Source organism: Penicillium crustosum (assembly GCF_028827405.1).
Source record: "Penicillium crustosum strain IBT 35664 chromosome Unknown utg000003l_segment0_segment0, whole genome shotgun sequence".
In the NCBI taxonomy this organism is placed as follows: Eukaryota; Fungi; Ascomycota; class Eurotiomycetes; order Eurotiales; family Aspergillaceae; genus Penicillium; species Penicillium crustosum.
Window position 1 is genome coordinate 3910820 of NW_026623124.1, and position 18075 is coordinate 3928894.

The 18075-nt window shown below is 47.8% G+C and overlaps 8 protein-coding genes across 8 annotated transcripts; 3 read left to right on the forward strand and 5 right to left on the reverse strand.

Annotated features, from left to right (window-relative positions):
• Positions 1–317: 317 nt before the first annotated feature.
• N7487_008559 (endo-beta-1,2-glucanase) lies at positions 318–2304 on the reverse strand (the record flags this gene model as incomplete). The annotated part of the gene is made up of 8 exons (XM_056876289.1): positions 318–428; positions 495–667; positions 735–1006; positions 1066–1135; positions 1188–1482; positions 1520–1643; positions 1701–1951; positions 2005–2304. The coding sequence occupies 8 exons, from the start codon at positions 2302–2304 to the stop codon at positions 318–320; spliced, it is 1596 nt and encodes a 531-aa protein (XP_056728477.1).
• Positions 2305–2868: 564 nt separating this feature from the next.
• On the reverse strand, positions 2869–4649 carry N7487_008560 (transcription factor domain-containing protein; the record flags this gene model as incomplete). Its single annotated transcript, XM_056876290.1, has 2 exons — positions 2869–3030; positions 3093–4649. Coding segments are annotated over 2 exons (1719 nt in total), but the record flags the coding sequence as incomplete, so codon positions are not given.
• A 455-nt stretch (positions 4650–5104) lies between these two features.
• N7487_008561 (glycoside hydrolase family 1 protein) lies at positions 5105–6741 on the reverse strand (the record flags this gene model as incomplete). The annotated part of the gene is made up of 4 exons (XM_056876291.1): positions 5105–5247; positions 5299–5795; positions 5857–6143; positions 6214–6741. 4 exons carry the CDS (start codon positions 6739–6741, stop codon positions 5105–5107), a joined length of 1455 nt encoding a protein of 484 aa, XP_056728479.1.
• Positions 6742–7178: 437 nt separating this feature from the next.
• N7487_008562 (putative MFS hexose transporter) lies at positions 7179–8774 on the forward strand (the record flags this gene model as incomplete). The annotated part of the gene is made up of 2 exons (XM_056876292.1): positions 7179–7331; positions 7383–8774. The coding sequence occupies 2 exons, from the start codon at positions 7179–7181 to the stop codon at positions 8772–8774; spliced, it is 1545 nt and encodes a 514-aa protein (XP_056728480.1).
• A 1015-nt stretch (positions 8775–9789) lies between these two features.
• On the forward strand, positions 9790–10229 carry N7487_008563 (DUF427 domain-containing protein; the record flags this gene model as incomplete). The annotated part of the gene is made up of 3 exons (XM_056876293.1): positions 9790–9870; positions 9929–10115; positions 10195–10229. 3 exons carry the CDS (start codon positions 9790–9792, stop codon positions 10227–10229), a joined length of 303 nt encoding a protein of 100 aa, XP_056728481.1.
• Positions 10230–11133: 904 nt separating this feature from the next.
• N7487_008564 (p24 family protein) lies at positions 11134–12208 on the reverse strand (the record flags this gene model as incomplete). Its single annotated transcript, XM_056876294.1, has 3 exons — positions 11134–11475; positions 11556–11935; positions 12004–12208. Coding segments are annotated over 3 exons (735 nt in total), but the record flags the coding sequence as incomplete, so codon positions are not given.
• A 251-nt stretch (positions 12209–12459) lies between these two features.
• N7487_008565 (SANT/Myb-like DNA-binding domain-containing protein) lies at positions 12460–14280 on the forward strand (the record flags this gene model as incomplete). Its single annotated transcript, XM_056876295.1, has 3 exons — positions 12460–12553; positions 12612–12729; positions 12792–14280. 3 exons carry the CDS (start codon positions 12460–12462, stop codon positions 14278–14280), a joined length of 1701 nt encoding a protein of 566 aa, XP_056728483.1.
• Positions 14281–14548: 268 nt separating this feature from the next.
• Positions 14549–16486, reverse strand: N7487_008566 (uncharacterized protein; the record flags this gene model as incomplete). Its single annotated transcript, XM_056876296.1, has 1 exon — positions 14549–16486. The coding sequence occupies one exon, from the start codon at positions 16484–16486 to the stop codon at positions 14549–14551; it is 1938 nt and encodes a 645-aa protein (XP_056728484.1).
• Between the last annotated feature and the right edge of the window lie 1589 nt (positions 16487–18075).

Genomic DNA, 18075 nt, shown 5'->3' on the forward strand with positions numbered 1-18075 from the left:
TTTTTTTTTTGCCTTTGGCCCAGGGGCCTCTCAGGTCAGGATATGCATCGATTCGGCGGCCTATCTATTTTCAACTGCCTTATACCATCATTGTCATTTTTTTGACCCCTTTTATGTTTATTATCCCCATTGTGGATACAATGATTGATGATACATCACATGCGATTACTCCGCACTATATAGAGTCATTCAATGAAATAACTAATAAAGACACACTGGGAATTTGAAATCAAGCAAACTTGTGCATTGTATGCTATACTATTCTTGTATTCTTATGAAACTATGGTCATTATCCGTCCACATTGACCTAGACCGTTCTATTTGCAAAGAGTGAAATCGACCAATCCTACATCAGGAACAGTCTCCTGCGGGAGGCAGAAGTCGACGTCTTCTCCTTTAAGATGCGTGAAGACTCGAGAGTACTCAGCCTATCCAGAAGCAGTTAGCAATCACCCTTTCCACATAGTCCTTCGGTGCAACCCGGGAGAACAGACCTGAATAATGTCCACGAACTCATCATATACCTCATCTGTCTTCATCTTCTGACGAACAAAATCGGTCACTCCCCCCAAAATTGCAACTACCGTGGTGACCTTGCTGTCCCAAGTCAGAAGTGCAGAAACACCTGTTCCATCGACACGAGTGGATTCAGTGCTGCCATAGATATCTAGAGAGTTATTTCAGTTAGCATCGTATCAACCGCATTACCTTGATATATGAAAGGTCTCGCTTACTCTGCATTTTCTTAGCAGCAACCATATTTCTCCACCAGGCAAGTCCGACAGACTTGCTGACCAAGATTGTTGGGAATACACTATACGGCGTGATGACGTCTAGTTCCTGGACGGTCTGGTTCGAGATGGAGGGGATACCGGCGTTGGAGATGTAGCCTGTCACATCACCAGTGGAGGGATCGGTGATGTTGTTAATTGAGGCGAACATGCCGGGCAGTTTCGTGGCGACTGAGTTGCAGGTCCGAACTCGCTCGGCGTTTGCAAATACACGACTAAATGGGAAACTGTCAGTACGTGATAGGCTATCTCTGCCTTCTGCTTGGAGTCTCACCGGACAAGGTCGATGTCATAGTAGGGCATCTCCAATACTTTCCAGGTTTCGTGACTGGAGAACCAAAATCCTGTCTCAGAATTTAGTCACTGTTTCTCATGTTTATGTTGGAATTTACAAACCCTTTTGGACAGTGATAGGTCCGAACTCGCCCATTTCGTAGTCAACGCTCACCAACTGGGACTTTTTAACTTCCCACAGCGCCTTTTTGTCGGCTTTCGACAGACCGCCGAAGAATTGTAGCCAAAAAGTGAAAATCTCGCCTTCGAAAGGGTCGTCGAGGAGGTCTTTAGTCTCACATAGATACGACTGATCCGGGTGGTTGACGGGGAGGGACTGATCTTTGATGTCAATGACGGTACAAACCCGGCCATTGCCTTTATAAAAGATCTGATCAATAGACAGAGGATTAGCGGACTGATCAAAATTGAACGGAAGATCGTGAAAAATGTACCTTGGCGGCAGTAGTCTTAGTGTAGTCCATCCAGACCTGCCATTTTTGCGCGAGTTCTTGATATCTCTTATCTCCCGTGTTCTCAAGGGCTTGAATGAAACCATATACAGCCCATACAAGTTCACTATGCAGATATTTATTGTTAACTCAAAACCAGAACAAGGATCATGGATTTACATACCCGTTATCAAGACCAGGCACGCGATTGACCCAGTCCGACATCGGAGTCATATCTTGAGTATCCGCTGAGACCCAGGGCAAGAAGCCTCCGAAGCCTGGATAAGTCTCGTTGAATTTGAGATAAGTCTGCAACTTTTTCTGCATAATAGAAGCTGCAATTTCGGGGGCCTCTGCTGTGTTATCAGGCGAGAGGAACCGAGCAGCCTCTGGAGAGCCAGCAACAGCGTGGGTATATAGCATGATTTGAAGAGACTATTGGAATGTGAGCTGGGGATTTCCAAACAACGAAAGAAATCAATACCAACCTCTTTGCTAGCAGCACTGAAGGTGTGCTTGGCCGTCGCCTTTCCAGTCACCCAGTCGATGTTAGTGCCATCGTAGGAGATACCATTGTTGCTGTTGTATGAGATGTTGTTCTGATGGAACTTGCCCTCCCAATACAGCATATCATTGATGAAAGCAGTAGGATCCTGGAGGATCTGCTTTTGGGAATGTTGATGCGCAAAACGGCACGAGGGCTCATTGATGTGTCCGGATGGCGATGGTAGGGCATTGACCAGTGTTATCCATGTCAAGACATGGCCGAATTTCTCGTGGAGACGCATATCGGTATTTCTCAATCTATAGAATTGAATTGAGTAACGAGCTTGGCTGGCTAGACATCAAGAAACGGAGATATCAACTCATATAAATACTATGCGTCTCAGGTTTGAAGCGGGAATCGCACATTTGCCCGAACTCCCATGTCCACGAATTATATCACATCAGGAGTCTCTGGGGTCCCCGCATTCCAAAAAAGCTTTCCCCTGAAAAATGCCGGTGAAATAATCTGATTATGGCCTGAAGGTACACGCCACCCATGCTAGACGTTTACCCGTTTGTTTTGCTCGTGACTACTCCGTATGCGAATCTGTTTCCGCTATAGGATGGGATCTTCGACTGGGATTCTTGTGGGGTCAATTAGCCGAAGGAAACGGAGAATCGGGGAAAATATAGATTGCGTGGGGAATCTCAGCGTGTTCCCCCAGACGTTGATCATTTACTTGATTCAGACATCAGCTAGTTCCCAAGTGAGACATGTTTCTTGACATAGTTATTTTCTTTTGTACTTATACTATCTAATTTAAGCACTTAATATACATCTGTCTGACTCACAAGATGGATTTTATTTATAACAATCGTCGCAAAGTGTCTGATGCTTTCGAGTCTAAGCGCGTCAGTATATCAAGGAGCACCGAGAGATCATTACGTGCTCGAGCCGACAGAGGTGATGCTTCATGTTGATCGATAATCTCGAGCAGACAAGCTCCTATGAGTCTGATCTTTTCTACCTAGATGCTCGTTAGAACTCGCCCATTTGACACCGGGACAGCAGAAGAAACAGACGACTTACACATGGTTCGCCATTAATCTGCAGTGCCCAAAAAGGGGCGTCGCGAATGACTCGCAGAAGATCGCGTGCAATGTCAGTTTTGCGCAGTAGCAACATTTCATTTGGCGCTGGAGTATAGTAATTAAACTCTTCAAATTTCTGTGTGATTACCATCTTTAGACAGTGTAACGAGATGTAGACATTGGCTGCTTGAATGATATGCAGTTTCGTGAGTCTAGACAGGCGTTGGTTGTCTTTATTGGCATTTAACATGAGCTGATCGTATTGTAAGAAGGAGGGGAGGTCATCGAGAGACGTTGCAAAAAGCACATAAAGATGGTCAAGCCTGGTACTTTCTTCTGCCGTGGGAGGTTGACGAGGAAGTAAATTCCCATTTTTGTGACTATCCAACAATCGCATCTCTAAAAGCAAATCGGATGCACTTTGCCAGAGCCGAATGTTTGCATTGAATCCTGCAATGAAACTCTTTTGAGTACTCTCGGCATCTGGAACAGCACTACCCGGTGTCACGGTTGTCTCATCTTCGATGCCTGTAGGGTAGCCGATGGTGATGCCAGAGTTGAATGAATATTTGTGAATTGTGATCGGACGGTTGTTCAGAATGGCTGCCGATTTATCGCCGATATAGGCAATCCAGAATGCCCGTCGGCGAAACTCCACTTCGAGCGAGGTGAGCCCCTGCAGTGAATCTTCTTCATGCATCTGCATCACTTGAGCCAGTCGGGTAGCTTCCCCAAAGATGTGCCACGATAGTCGGGGCTTGCCAGCCGCATGCATGCAGTTGGAATGAAAATATCGAATGGCAACCGAGTTGGCATTTGGGTATTCAAGATCGGCTTCCAGATATGTAGCCAGACAATTTCTGGAGGCTTGTAGAAATATGTCTGCGATTCCCTCTCCCTCGGGAAAGATGTCTTTCGGAAGGAGAAAGGCCGCTTCTGCGCAGACAGCAGTGATCAAAGTGAAAGAAAGATCCGGCCACAGCTCTGGATATTTGAGGCTGTTTACTCCATATATGAGGCCGTCGGCTCTCGAATTTCTCCCTTGGGTCACGAAGAACCCCAACGCATCTCGGAGACTGGGTTCATGGACAAGTGGAGTCAACGGATATAGATATTCAAAGAATAACTCGAAGCAATGATTGATAGTCCGCTCTAGATGCGCTGATGAGTTCTGCACGGAAACTACCCGCTCCAAAGCATGCCATCGCTGTAATGCGGAGGTGATTCTCGTTGAGGCGACATCGGAAATAGATGATTGGACTGTATGCACTGTCTCGGGGGATAGGGCGGGATCAATTACCGATAGATCGGTGTCCCATCCCTCTAGCGGAACCGCAACTGGTGCGGTCGAATTGAGGTTTTGATTTATCGAGCCGTGTTCCGGTACCTGCAAGGCCGATGCCAGGGGACTATGCAGAACATTTGGATAAGCCACATCATGCGACCTTTGTCGCCTAGATTTGGGCCCACGTCTGGCGATTGGCAGATCAAATGTGCATTGTGTCCGAGCCAGACGGCAGTTGGTGCATATTGACGATTCACCCGAGCAGTCACACTAGGATAATTTAGTTTAGATCAGGTGAGAATAAATTTTCGCATGATACCTTTGCTTTTCTCCGACGGCACCGATCGCATGCTCTAGTTGATGAGCGCAAACGAGATGCAGGGCTAGCCATCACATCTTCTGTCGGGAAAACTCGTCGGAGGTTAGGGGAATTGGGAAGATGGGAATGGGGGAAGAGCCTCGGTCAAATACTCCGCGCATTTCCCCGAAAGCCCCAGATTTTTCTTTTCTTGGCTTGGGGTATTTCCGAAGCTTGATTGATTAATTTGATTAATTTGAATTTATTAATACGGGTTTGAATATCTTAGGTTTTTGAAAGTACAGCTACAATATAGAACTTTCAAGTAGAATTCGAGGCCACTTGTGTGATATCCAACAGAATAATATTCGTCTAGTCCGAGGCTAGTTGTTTACATTTTAGGCTCATCAGAGGCCATCTCATTGCTTTACTTGGACTCGGAGGCATTGCCACCCATGCGTTCATCGAACATGCCTTTCAACAGCAAAGCAGATTGTTTAGGTGTTCTTTCCAGGGTATTGTAATCAGTGAAGGTAACGCCGAAGCGAACCCCGTATCCATCGGACCATTCTAGAAGAGGAATCAGTTCAAATATCTTGAAGTAAGGACCAAGACACATACCTAAGTTGTCCATCAATGACCACGCGAAATATCCTTTGATATTAGAGCCATCCTCTGTGCGTGCTCTTCCGACCGCGTCGAGATGATCTTTGAAGTATTGGATTCGGTAGGTATCATTGACAGCCTCTTCGCATGTCATCTTATCCTCACCAGGACATGGGCACCCGTTCTCTGTGACATAGATAGGCTTGCCATATGTACGATATACTCGCGTCAAGTGCTTCCGGAAAAGCTCTGGGGTTGATCGGAGCCAATGCACACCACTTTTCTCTCCGACTGATACGCCTTGCTTGTTTTCTTGTAGTTCATCTAAATTCCCCAAGAAGTCGGTATCAAGCGCAGGCTCGTCCCGATGCCGGGCAAATTGGGAGGTGTAATAGTTCATTCCATAGAAGTCCATGTCGGCCTCCCTGAGCAGAGAAAAGTCCGACTCTGTGAAGCTAGGGAGTCTCTCGCCGAGTTGTGCTCTCATGCATTCGGGGTAGTCTTGTGCCAGACTGTCAAAGGCATCAGTAATATCCTTCTTTTGGTGCTGTGTAAAATTCAACGAAAACATACCAAACAGGGTTCGCAAACCATCCGATATGGAACTGCATTCGGCGCTCAGCAGCTTGCTGGTCGCGCTCGTCCTGACTATCCCAAGGTTCATAGTAGTCACCATTCAAGGAGATACCAATCTTTCCTTGTTGAGAGGCGCGGAACTTCCGGTTATACAATGCGACGGCGCGGGCGTGGCTCATAATCAAGGCTTTACCGACAATCCATGGTTCTGTAGTAGTATCGCCCTCTGCGGACTGCGGATTGATACTGCTTCGTCCGGGTGCATTTCCACCAGTAGCGTATCCCTAAACAATGTGTCAGCTGCGTCCTGAAATGGAAAAAAAAAGGAATAACAAGGGACTCAGAGGAACATACAAAGATAGAAACGATCCACGGCTCATTCAGTGTGATCCAATTCTTGACTCGGTCTCCAAATCTCTCATAACAAATTTGTGCATACCGCTCAAAGTCAAGCTGTGATTCCTCCACATTTAACCAACCTCCGTATCGATCATGGATGCCTTGAGGAAGATCCCAATGGTAGAGAGTGACCCACGGTGTGATTCCTCTAGCAAGCAGGGAATCGATGAGTTTGTCATAAAACGCAATGCCCGCTTCGTTGACTGGGTCATTTCTCCCTCCCAGCGGAATGATACGTGACCAGGAAATTGAGAATCGGTATGCTTTTGCGCCATATTCGGAGAGAAGATCGAAATCCTCCTCAAATCGGTGGTAGTGGTCACAAGCGATGTCTCCATTGGCTCCCTTGGTCCTTGTAGGGTCAAGATGGCAGAAAGTATCCCAGATGGATTCTCCGCGCCCATCCTCGTTTACAGCACCTTCGATCTGATACGAGGCTGTTGCAAACCCCCATTCAAAATCGGGGGGCAATGATACTGACATATTGGCCATGTCCAACACACAACCACAGAAAAATTGCGAAGTATTTTTGAAAGAGAAGAAGGTGATAGAGCTTTGCACCCGGTGGAATTCAAAGCTATATTCTTTTACAGCTGTCACAGCCGGAGAATTGTGGCGCTGAAGTGGAGGGGATAACTCGTCGAAGGATAAACGGCAAAATTGGCATTTCGCCGATTCCCCGAAATCTCCAAACTTGTCGCAATTTTCCCCACGGGGCAATTCCCCGCAGAAATGCGAAACCTTGGAAGATTTCTCTCACATGAAGACCTTTAGGGCTGTCGGAATGCATAGAGTCCGCTGTCTCCACACGGATATCTCTTCTATAAGAAGTGCAAGGAAGCCTTCGGGCTAAGACTCATCTTTCGATCATAGACAAGCCTACTTCATTTGTCTTCAACTCTCAGTTGAAGTCTGCAATCATGGCTCCTGCCGCCGCCCATACCGCCGAAGGCATTATCTCATCCATTGATGTGGACTCTATGCCGCCTTTCTGGCGACGGAAGAATGGCATTCTGCTATACTTTCTGCTCACTTCGTCCCTACTAGCAAGTGCAGCTCTTGGAATTGATGGAGTGAGTTTCAATATTTTAAAACTGAAGTGCCTTTTCCTGACAATATTACAGTCCATGACAAACGGCATGCAAGTCTTGGAATCCTGGCAAGATCGATTTGGACATCCAGAAGGCGCCACATTGGGTTTCTTCGGGGCCGCTAATGCTATTGGCGGTGTCATCCCCTTTATTTTTCTCAGCTGGATCAGTGATAAGTTTGGCCGTCGTCTACCCACTGCGTTAGGGTCTGCAATTATCATTATTGGAGTGATTGTCGAGTTCTTTGCCACTTCCTTGAACATGTACATTGGCGGCAAGATCGTTCTAGGTATCGGATCTTCGCTCATCCAGATGGGCGCACCTGTTTTGATCACAGAGTTGTCACACCCCAAGGAACGTGTACAAGTTACTACTTTCTATAACACCTCCATTGTTCTTGGCTATGTGATTGGAGCCTGGGCAACATTTGGCTGTTACAGGATAACCAATCAGTGGTCATGGCGGCTCCCTACACTGATCCAAATTGTCCCCTCGGCCTACCAATTCTGTCTCATTTGGTTCTGCCCCGAGTCTCCCCGTTGGTTGATTGCAAAGGGTCGTACCCAAGAAGCTCGCCAGATCCTCATTAAGTTCCACGGTGAGTGTGACCCCAGCTCGGAGCTGGTCGCCGTGGAGTGCGCCGAAATCCAGCAGGCGATCGACAAGGAAGCAGAGAATAACATGACCTGGAAGGATTTCTTCTCTTCTCGTGCCAATCTCAAGCGCCTGTTCCTTTGCTTTTCTACCGCTGTTTTCAGTCAGAGTTCGGGAAATCTGCTTGTCTCGAATTATTTGACCCAGATTCTGAAAGATACAGGCCTGAAGACTCAGTCAGAAATCACGCTTATGAACGGAATGGTCACTCTCTGGCAGTATATTGTCGCGATCTTCGTTGCACTGGTCATCGATAAATTCCGCCGTCGGTTCTTCTTCCTCACCGGTTCCGGTGGTGTTGTCGTCACTTTCGTCGTGTGGACAATCGCTGCCCAGCAGTATCTTGAGCACAACTCTTTAGTGGCTGGTCGTGTTGTTATTGCCTGTATCTTCTTCTTCCAGGCGTTCTACACATTCGCGTGGACCAATCTGATTGTCACTTATTCGCTGGAAGTTGTGACGCTTCAGATGCGCGCTAAAACATGGGCATTTGTCCTCCTCACCATTCAGGTGGCGTCTATCTTCGGAAGCTATGTCAACCCCATTGGCCTGAAGAACCTTGGCTGGAAGTTCTATATCTACTACTGTGTCTGGGTGCTTGTTATCTTCCTTGTCGTCTACTTCTTCTTCGTTGAGACTGCCGGCCCTACGCTTGAAGAACTGGCCTATCTGTTCGAGGGCGAAGGCGCCAAACGTGGAATGGTTGACAAGGTCGCTGTGCAAAAGGAACAAGTACAATATGAAGAGCATGTGGAGACTAAGTCGGCATGATATACTGCCATCCCTATAGGTGAACTATGACGACCATGAACATAATTCTTCAGATAAAATTAATTACAAATCAATCACATTTATTAACCATGCGAAAGCCGTTGTGAATAAATATTACAGAAAAATAAAATCTTGTTGATGGTAAGATGTTATTTAGACAAGATCAAATCTTTAGACAAATAAAAGCACACTACTCTTAACACCAAGATGCCCAACTACTATAGTTTATTAGAAATTTGCAAACGATGCAAGGAACCACCACCGGCTTCTGCTATTTGACTGAAGCTAGAATGAACTTCAACTGGTCGGAGAGCCCTCTGATCTGCGAAACCGTGAGCCTTGGAAAGAGGGCAAAAGCTTTCCAAATAAGTACCAAGAAAAGACTTACATTTGGGGGTTGCATCATGCTGAAATGGTTCCCAGGGACAGAGAAGATGGAAATATTGTTGACCGATAGAAGGTCTAGCTCGCGGTGGCATCGGTAGCCAGTGAAGGGTTCGCTTTCAGTCGTGGGTGATTTAATCCATCACACACACCCCATATAATGGATGTACGAGGCGATGAACCAATAGGTATTGGGGAACTAGCTGGATCGTAGAGGCACCAAGGTTCTTGATGCATAAATGCCTAGTGAGAAGAAGGCGCCATCGATGCGCAATCTGAGTACTAGATTTGTCCGTTTATGTCTTTTTGTTTATATCGCCAAGCGCCGTAGGAATAGGGCCCTGCAGATGGTTTCCACTCTCGTATCCATTGTATCCACCCTGGGAGCTTTAAACCGGAGGGTTCACATGGCGCTAAGGGGGGGGATTCGCTTTGGCCTGCTCTTGGCGTCAATACTGTCCCTCTTCAATGGCGCAATAACATTTATTCCTGTCAAGTTGGATTACAAAAAGAAAAATATAGGACAATACAACATATCCTTTCCCTTATACTGAGAGTTCCGGATTTTTCCACGCGATAATTCAAGAAGAGAATCGGATTCATAATCCTTTCTTCTCTCAAAACATCCATCATGCCCCGCGCTCTCGCTAAAGTAGGGGATCGCATCATCGCGGAGACAGCGACTTGGGAGACCGTGGAGAATAACATCTATGTAAGCTTAATTAGATTCAGAGTCTGGATTTAAGATTGACTGACTTCATATTGTACAGTTTCCCCGCTCAGCAATCATCGATGATACCATTTTGCAAGACTCCGATCGTTCCACCTTTTGCCCTTGGAAAGGGTACGCATCTTACTGGCATCTGAGGGTGGACGGACAGACGCTTGAAAATGCAGCGTGGTATTACCGGGAACCCTACGATGCAGCGGCTAATATCAAGGATCATGTTGCTTTTTGTAAGTCATTCCTAGTCCTTTGGTTTGCCTTTTGCAGCCTATTTCTAGTTATATCTCACACTCTATTTCGAATAAACAGATAGTGACAGTGTCCAAATATCACAAGAGCCATAATTAGGAGGCATATTAGGATGGAGCAAGATCGATGAGTGTGAACCTGAATGGTGAGCATGCTGTGCTATAAAGGTTTCATTCCGCAGGCTTCGACAAGCCCTATAGGACTGAAATCTTTTTGGTCCCACATCCTGGTCTTATACCTTTCTATATAACTTTCGTACTCTGAATCATACCTATCTGACCTATAGGAGTCCTACCCTAGTATCACTAATCACCCCTGAGTGTAAACAGCACAGACGAATTTTCAATGTATAACTAGGGTATGTCGGAGAAAGTTTTGAGGACATTTTGTAAGAGAGTCACCAGGAAACCAGGGGCTGAAGGTCACATATAAACAACAGGAAGATATAAAATATGAAGTAAAGCTCAGAACATATCAAATCTTGTGTTAGTTTCAAGTCACACCTGGACAGCGCTCAATAAGCTCATAGGAGGCTCTTTATCTCCATTAAAGGTCCAATCGCAGCTCAGAGTGTTACTTTTGAAAGCATACGAAAACTTGAATTTGGGGGTTTGCACATTGTGCAGCAAGAGGTAAAACAAGTAACCTCAATCTTTACCTAGATGAAATTGTCCAAGTGGTCACCGGTCCACGCATCAAGTTTACATATATCTCGTGATTGATACTGGACTCAAGTATAGCTTCGTTGGATGTGGGGTCTCTCTAACGCCTTTACTGTTTGTACGTATGGCCCTGCATTAAGCAATAGGCAATGTCGAGTGACTGTAGCCCCGTGTGTACAAATATCGTTTCCTAGAACCATCTACGAAAGACAATGGAATAGAAGAAAAGATATCATTACATCCATTATCAAGATCGACATCTGACCACACTCCAAGCACTCCGCACCTTTTTTTTCCGCTGAAACACTGGCTGTGTGGTCTACCGAGTTCAAAAAGGGACTTCGGGAAGTCGAAATGCCTCCGACCAGAATTTAAAGATCTGCCGTTCGCCAGAAAACCAGTATAAAAACGCATGTAAGAACCAATCATCCATATTCATGTAAACCGGCGTGTGACCACAGTAGAGGTGGAAGGAAGATGCAAGGCATAAGAAACGAGATATGCTGTACGGAATAAGACAACGCGGCATCTAAGTCAACTTCTGCTTGATGAAGAATGACCGCAGGTGCGAGAGCTGCCAGGCGCATGCGGCGGACAAAACGGCGAGCTGGATGAGAGTCCAGCGCACGACACGCGAGTTGGTGGTCTCAGATTGGTCACGGAATTCAGACTCACGTTCCTGGAAAGAAAAGAGAATATTAGTATATCAGTTTTAATCATCCACAAACCCTAGTAGATTGGATATGGGGTAATCCTCACCCGCTGGTACACCTGCTCACGACGGATATCGTGCAAGCGGCTGTTCAGATCCTTGACCCGCTGCACAATATCCTTGATCTTGTCCTTATCCTCAGTCTCAATCTTGCTGGTCTCACCAATGGCAAGGTCAATGGTGAGCTTGACGGCGCCGAGAGAGTTGGACAACCAGCTGGAGGTGGCATCCGTTTCAGGTGTGAAGCAGATTCTGTGCTGGCCCGCATCCGCGGCGGAGAAATGGAAGCGACCAGAGTGGCTGTCCCGCTTGGACACGACGCGGTGATCATTGTCAAAGGTCTCCTCGACGGTGATGTGTATCTTCAAGGTATGGTCGATCGTGTAGGTGCCGGCCTGGGCGTTGAGAACTTCCGTTTCGAAACGGCCTATTTATGGTAACCATCATATATTAGTTTGAAACTCATTCGTGAAGTCAGTAGAGGTTGTTGCATACCGGCCACTAGAGTATCCTTGGGCAGGTCCTCAAAGAAGCACTTTGTTTGCCGGCCCTCCATGTAGAAGTACAGAGCATTGGTTGGGAGGAGGAGAGAAAAGAAGGAGAGGAGAGTCAATGCTGATGCCAGCCATGACGAGGATGTCCCAGAGAAAACCATGATGAGGAAATGGGCAATTGGATAGTCGCACGGCCAAGTCCTCCTCTCCGTGAAGGTGTCAACATCAGGGACCGTGGCTTCTCACCGCCTTCCGTCTCTGGAATGCCTCCCTTTCCAGCGGGAAGCCTCTGTCGATGGGATCTTCAATTTCGACGTTCACTAGTCTTTATTTCATCAAACAAAAACTGCTTTCATCTTTCTCTGGTCGCGTACTAAATTTTTAATCGCTAAATATCGAAGAAATCCCTCCTTGGTGTCGTATCCAGGCAGACCACTACTCCGATCGAACCGCCAATATGGCCGCGGCCGATGTTCGCGACATGCTGGATTTGCCCGCAGAAGGGCAGCCCAGACCACACAAGAAGCAGAAGGTGGTCGAAAAGCGACCAGGTAGGTGTAATGCGCTCTATTAGGGATAGTATAGATTACTGACAGCCTCCCGTTGCAGAGGGTATTACTCGTGAATTGTATGCGCTACTGGGCGAAAGGGCGCCGCCGATCGCCATTAATGAGAACAAATACAAGGGCCGTCCAAAATGGATGAACAAGCTGCGCGTTCGGCCATGGTACGTTGAAGATGCGACTCTTCGGAGATCTCGAATGCATGCTGACGTTGGATCATTTATAGGAGCATGGCCCCGTTCACGAACAACGCCCGTTCCGACGGCCTGGTTTTGAACCACTGGCAGAGAAAACACGAGTCGGCGCGACCACCTGTTCCCGCACCTGCACCCGCACCCGCAGAGTCTCAAATGGAAGTGGATAAGCCCAAGGAAGAAGAGAAAGAGGACGTACCGAAACTGCCGGAGCAAGAATATGCCTTCGCCAAGTATAACGTTAAACCGCGTTTGCCCCGTCGATACACAGAAGACGAGTACAATCGACATCTCACAAGTGATGACTGGTCGCGCGAGGAAACGGACTATTTGATGGATCTCGTCACTGACTTCGACATTCGCTGGGTGCTCATCGCAGATCGTTATGACTACCAACCACGAATGGACACGAAGCCGGATTCGAATGCGCTTGTGCCCGCAAAGCACCACCGAACAATGGAACAATTGAAGGCGCGATACTATCAAATTGCTGCAACAATGCTCTCAATAGAGCACCCACCCTCAGAGATGTCTGAGGCCGAGTTCGAACTACACGAGAAGATGCTGAAGTTTGACCCCGACCGAGAGCGTGACCGCAAAGAACTAGCCGCCCTTCAGCTCAACCGCACAGCTGACGAGGTCCGCGAGGAGGCTATGCTACTCGAAGAATTGAAGCGCATCACAAGCAACGAGCAGAACTTCATCACCGAACGGCGGGAGCTCTACTCTCGCCTCGAGGTTCCCATCAGCGTCGGCAACACCACAATGTACCAGTCCAGTGCGGGTCTTTCCCAGCTCCTGCAGACTCTACTTCAAGCCGACAAGAGCAAGAAACGCCGCTCCATTCTCGGCGACGGTGCCATCCCAAGCCCCGCTGGCCAGACTCCATCCACCGCTGGTGGCCTTGGCCGAGCTGAGACCCCCGTCACACAGGCCGCCAACAAGAAGGGATCTGTCACCTCAAAGGAGCCCAATCAAATGGTACGCACGCTCACCTCAGCGGAGGAAGCAAGGTATGGCGTACAACACCACGAGCGTGTCTCAGCCGGCGTGCAATTCCGCAGCGACCGTGCCCAGCGACTCACACAGGCTAAGTCCAACGTGCAAACCCAAAAACTGGCCAATGCGCTATCCGAGCTCGAGATCCCCGTGCGCCTGTTCATGCCCACCGAACGCGTATGCAAGGATTTCGAGAAACTCATCCAGTCTGTCAATATGCTCCTTGATGCTCGCAAGGTGTCCGAAAAGGTTGAAAGTGAGATCCGTGTACTTGAAGCTGCGAAGATGGAGCGCGAGCGCAAATCACGAGAAGCTGCTGGTATCTCGGGGCCAAGTGCTGACCCCGAACATCCCCATGTGAAAAAGGAGACTGAAGACGGCGACACCGGCCTTTTGGGTCATTCTACTGCCACTCAGAATACACAGGGCAATGGTGTTCAGCAAGGGGATGGTAATCACAAGCGGTCTGCTAGTGTACTCAGTGGCGCAAGCGACAAGAGCAACAAGCGACAGCGGAGATAGATGATTTACTTCTCTACTGGTGAATACTATACCCTTGTTGTGTGCACGTGAGAAGTGAGAAGTGTAAGATGTATTAGGGATGGATCACCCTTATTTCTGTACGATTAATGACACCCTGGGAAACATACTCATAATTGAACCAACCCCATCGCCTCGGGTAACAATAACAGCAGAATTGCCTCCTCCAGTCTTCCATAACAGTACTTGTATACTCGTCCAGCCAATATACCCTCGTTACTCTAGTGATGATTGTTACCGTGCATCTTCATCACTCTGCCTCCACCACCAGGCTTGTTCGGCTCGCCCACCGGCTTCCATAAAAGGCTCCGGGCATCCCAATGCACTCCTGATACGAACTCGCGAGCTCCTCTGCCATATCGCTTCTGGTAGAGTTTGCTCGTCCCGGGTCACTCGACGCACACTCTTGGTACGGTACTGGCGATTCCTCGGATGGTTCTTTTGGAGGGAGGTTTGAGCGTTTCTTGCTTTCCCTATTTCTGGAAAACTTCGGTATCCACCGCCCACTACGAGAGCGCGAGGGATCTCCGTTTTGTTTGTCTGCACTCCTGCCACTGGATGGATCGAAGTACACAGAGGGCTGATGGTTGGTCTGATCCACCGAGAAGCGGCGTTCACCAAGTGGTGAAGTATCTGGAGTACAGACAATATGCCCATGGGTTGAATCGCGGTGCATTTCTGGTTGTGGCTGTTTACGTGTGGACCGGCTGACTTTCGCCCATCGACTCAAGAAAGTTTCGTCGACGTCTTCGATATAAAAGCTCTTGGCAGAGGTCGGTGTCTTTGCAGACGTTGGCGACTTTGCAGAAGTAGGCGATTTCATAGAAATTGGCGACCCCATGTGTTGCGCGCCACCTGAACTTGCACGGTGGGCTTCACCTGCAGCCATCCCCGCCCCTGCCAAATCCACTGCCAGCGGTGCGTGACGGTTATCTCGAACTGAATGACTCCTCATTTTGGCCCACATTGTTGGTGTCAAAACAGGTTCCCCTATGGCGTTGGTAGGACTTTTGTTCGTAGGAGACTGTCGGTTATCAGACCTAGGCCCTGAAGTGTCTCTGTGCCAATTCCCGTTCGGGAGTGGTCTGCCGCTCCCTCCAACTGCTGGTGGGTGAGCCTCAGCATTGTCCACCAAGCTATATCCATAGCCCATTCGCCGGCCCCCAGTCATCCAACCGGGACTGACTCTGCGGTGTGGTCCAGCACCGTTGGGGCCGTTGAAAATTCCATGAACCTGGGGCGATTCCCAATTTGCCGCATCAAGTTGCTCAACAAACTTGCTTTTCAGAACCTCGGCAACTGGTTCCAGTTCATTTTGGACGGCCCCAGTCTCAGCTGCCATTTGTGCATGGATGTTGGGCAGGCTATCCATTGCATTCGCAGCATGAACTCTCAGCGATTGAACAGCAGACGCTCCCCGTGAAGGATTACTGCTTTGGCGCGAATAGAAAGAAGACGCATCTCGTTGATGGGAAGTAGCTTGATTCTGGGGCTCGGAACCCCCGATTGTCGATCTTACAGATCTCTCATGATATTGAACATTCTCTTGCGATGCCATTTGTAGCCCATACCTATTTGGGCGTGGAAGTTCCGACATGGATGGATTAGCCGATGGCGGCCCGGATCCCATGCTTGTCCCCGCAAGTCTGTGCGAAAGGTCAAGATCACCAAGATGTGGTACTCGACTCTCGGAATGTGTACCGTGAGAGCTTGTTGGTTGTCGTGTTTTGGAAACCGTAATGCCCGCATCTTCCCTGGCTAGCGATGTCGAGGATGCCGCACGATAATCATTACGGTCTGATCCCATGTACTGAGCCCAGTCAGCCACAAGATTCTGGAGGTTCTCACCGCTACTGCTGCCTTTAAAGCCTTCTCGAGATCGGAGATGTTCTTGATTTGGTAGAGCTAATTCTTCTTGGCTGGCATGAAGGCTTGGGAAAGATTTGGTGAACGTCTTTTGCTCGCCCGACCGCTCATTTTTGAATGAAGGTACCGACTGGCTACCCCTGCCTTCGGCTGCAGAGTCGAGGTGGGCTTTACGCCCTCTCAAACTTCCTGGAGGTGTGGGTATATAATGCATTCCAAAGGGAGTTCCCGGGGTGTCAGATTGATCATGGTTGTTGGCTTTCGCCCACATCTCCAAGTCATTTCGCTCACGGCTGTACTCTATTAGATCATGCAACCCCATCCTGCGAAACGCCGGGCTTCTGGGCGAAGCTCTCACATGTTCGGCATGCTGGGGACTCCCTATACATTGGGCATCACTGTCGTACCCTCGTGTACTCATCAGACTACTACTTCCCATGGCCCCGACCATTGATAGCCCTGTAGTTGCTTTGGGTGCATTTGACTTTAGCTTGATCGAGAAGGGAAAGATGTGGCGGTGTTCCCCGGACTGTCTGGATTCTCTCGAAAATCGATGGCGGAGACGACGCGAAAGACTTGTAGATCTTCGCCTCCGATCTCGAACGGGGTTTAATGTCGATCCTAGCGGAGGGCCTGCGGTATCTCAGGTTAGCCACGTGCCATCTTGAAATCAAGTATTGGTCTGGGCCTTGCCTTGGGCTTGCTCCCTGGGGCCATCCAAATTCTCCATTTGACCATCTCGATATGATTGTGCGAAGCCACTTGGAGAGTCAGGTCGATGTCCCCTTCGAAGACGAGGACATGTAATGAAGAACATTTGGATATGGGATGTTTACAAGATGAACTTCTACATGTTCTTTAATCTCGCCTTATGGGGATTTTGGGGAAGGCATCATTGTCAACGGATGTGCCTTCCATTTCAAAACATCCAGAGGCCGCTCTTAAGGCCGCTCTTGCCATTTATTGAAATAGCTTCGATCCATGGATCAGATTGACATACGGTGATTCCTGCTTCAAGCTCACAACCTTACAAATTTAAACTACAACATACCTAGGTAGCAACTCAATAAACACCAGCCCATCTAGGTAGAAATTATAATACAAGCCGTACCCTCCTATGTTAAAAGAGTTAGCCCCCTATGTGTGTCTAGCACATGACTCGAGTTTTCACGGTCATTGTCATACAACAGCCCTCAGGTGGAGACAAGAGTGGACACTATTACCCAATACATACTAGTGTCAAAAGTGGGTCAGATGCGGGCCGTACCCATAAACCAGTTTTAATATCCCTGTCCTGTCCAGTAGATACAATGGTAGGGTTGTAGTGCACGCAATTTGGGCTGTAGATGTCTAGTAAAACTACGACACAAAATAAAAATGATATTCTTTTGTCATATATAGCTAGATATTCAAACCATCCTGGTTAGGGAGCATGAAAACACATCCAACGAGCCGCAAGATGCAGGGGATGATAGGGCATGTGTTTTTTTGTTTTGCTGTAGAGTTATAATTATTCCTCCCAAATGGAGTGGAAATACTAGCTTCCAGTTCTAAAGATATCTGATCACTGCTTCATGGTTGCAATAAAGTCAAACCGTCAAACCGTCAAGTCCGACTTGTTATGTAAATGATCTGAGGTTTCATGGTACTTTAGTGTCGCAAAATAGTAGCGAAAAGACCAGACAGATTAATACTAGCAGACCAAGTATTTAGAATGATTTGATAACATACCTATGTACTATCACTGCGCATAAATAGGTGAATGTCATTTTTCACTGCTAGCGAGTTTCTTGTAGACTTAGGTTCAGTTTGTTTCGTGTCGGGAGGAACCACTTGAACCAGATGAGGTCAACCTTTTGGATAAACAATATGAGAAATATCTGAGCCTATTTTTGATAGGAATCTGGATAC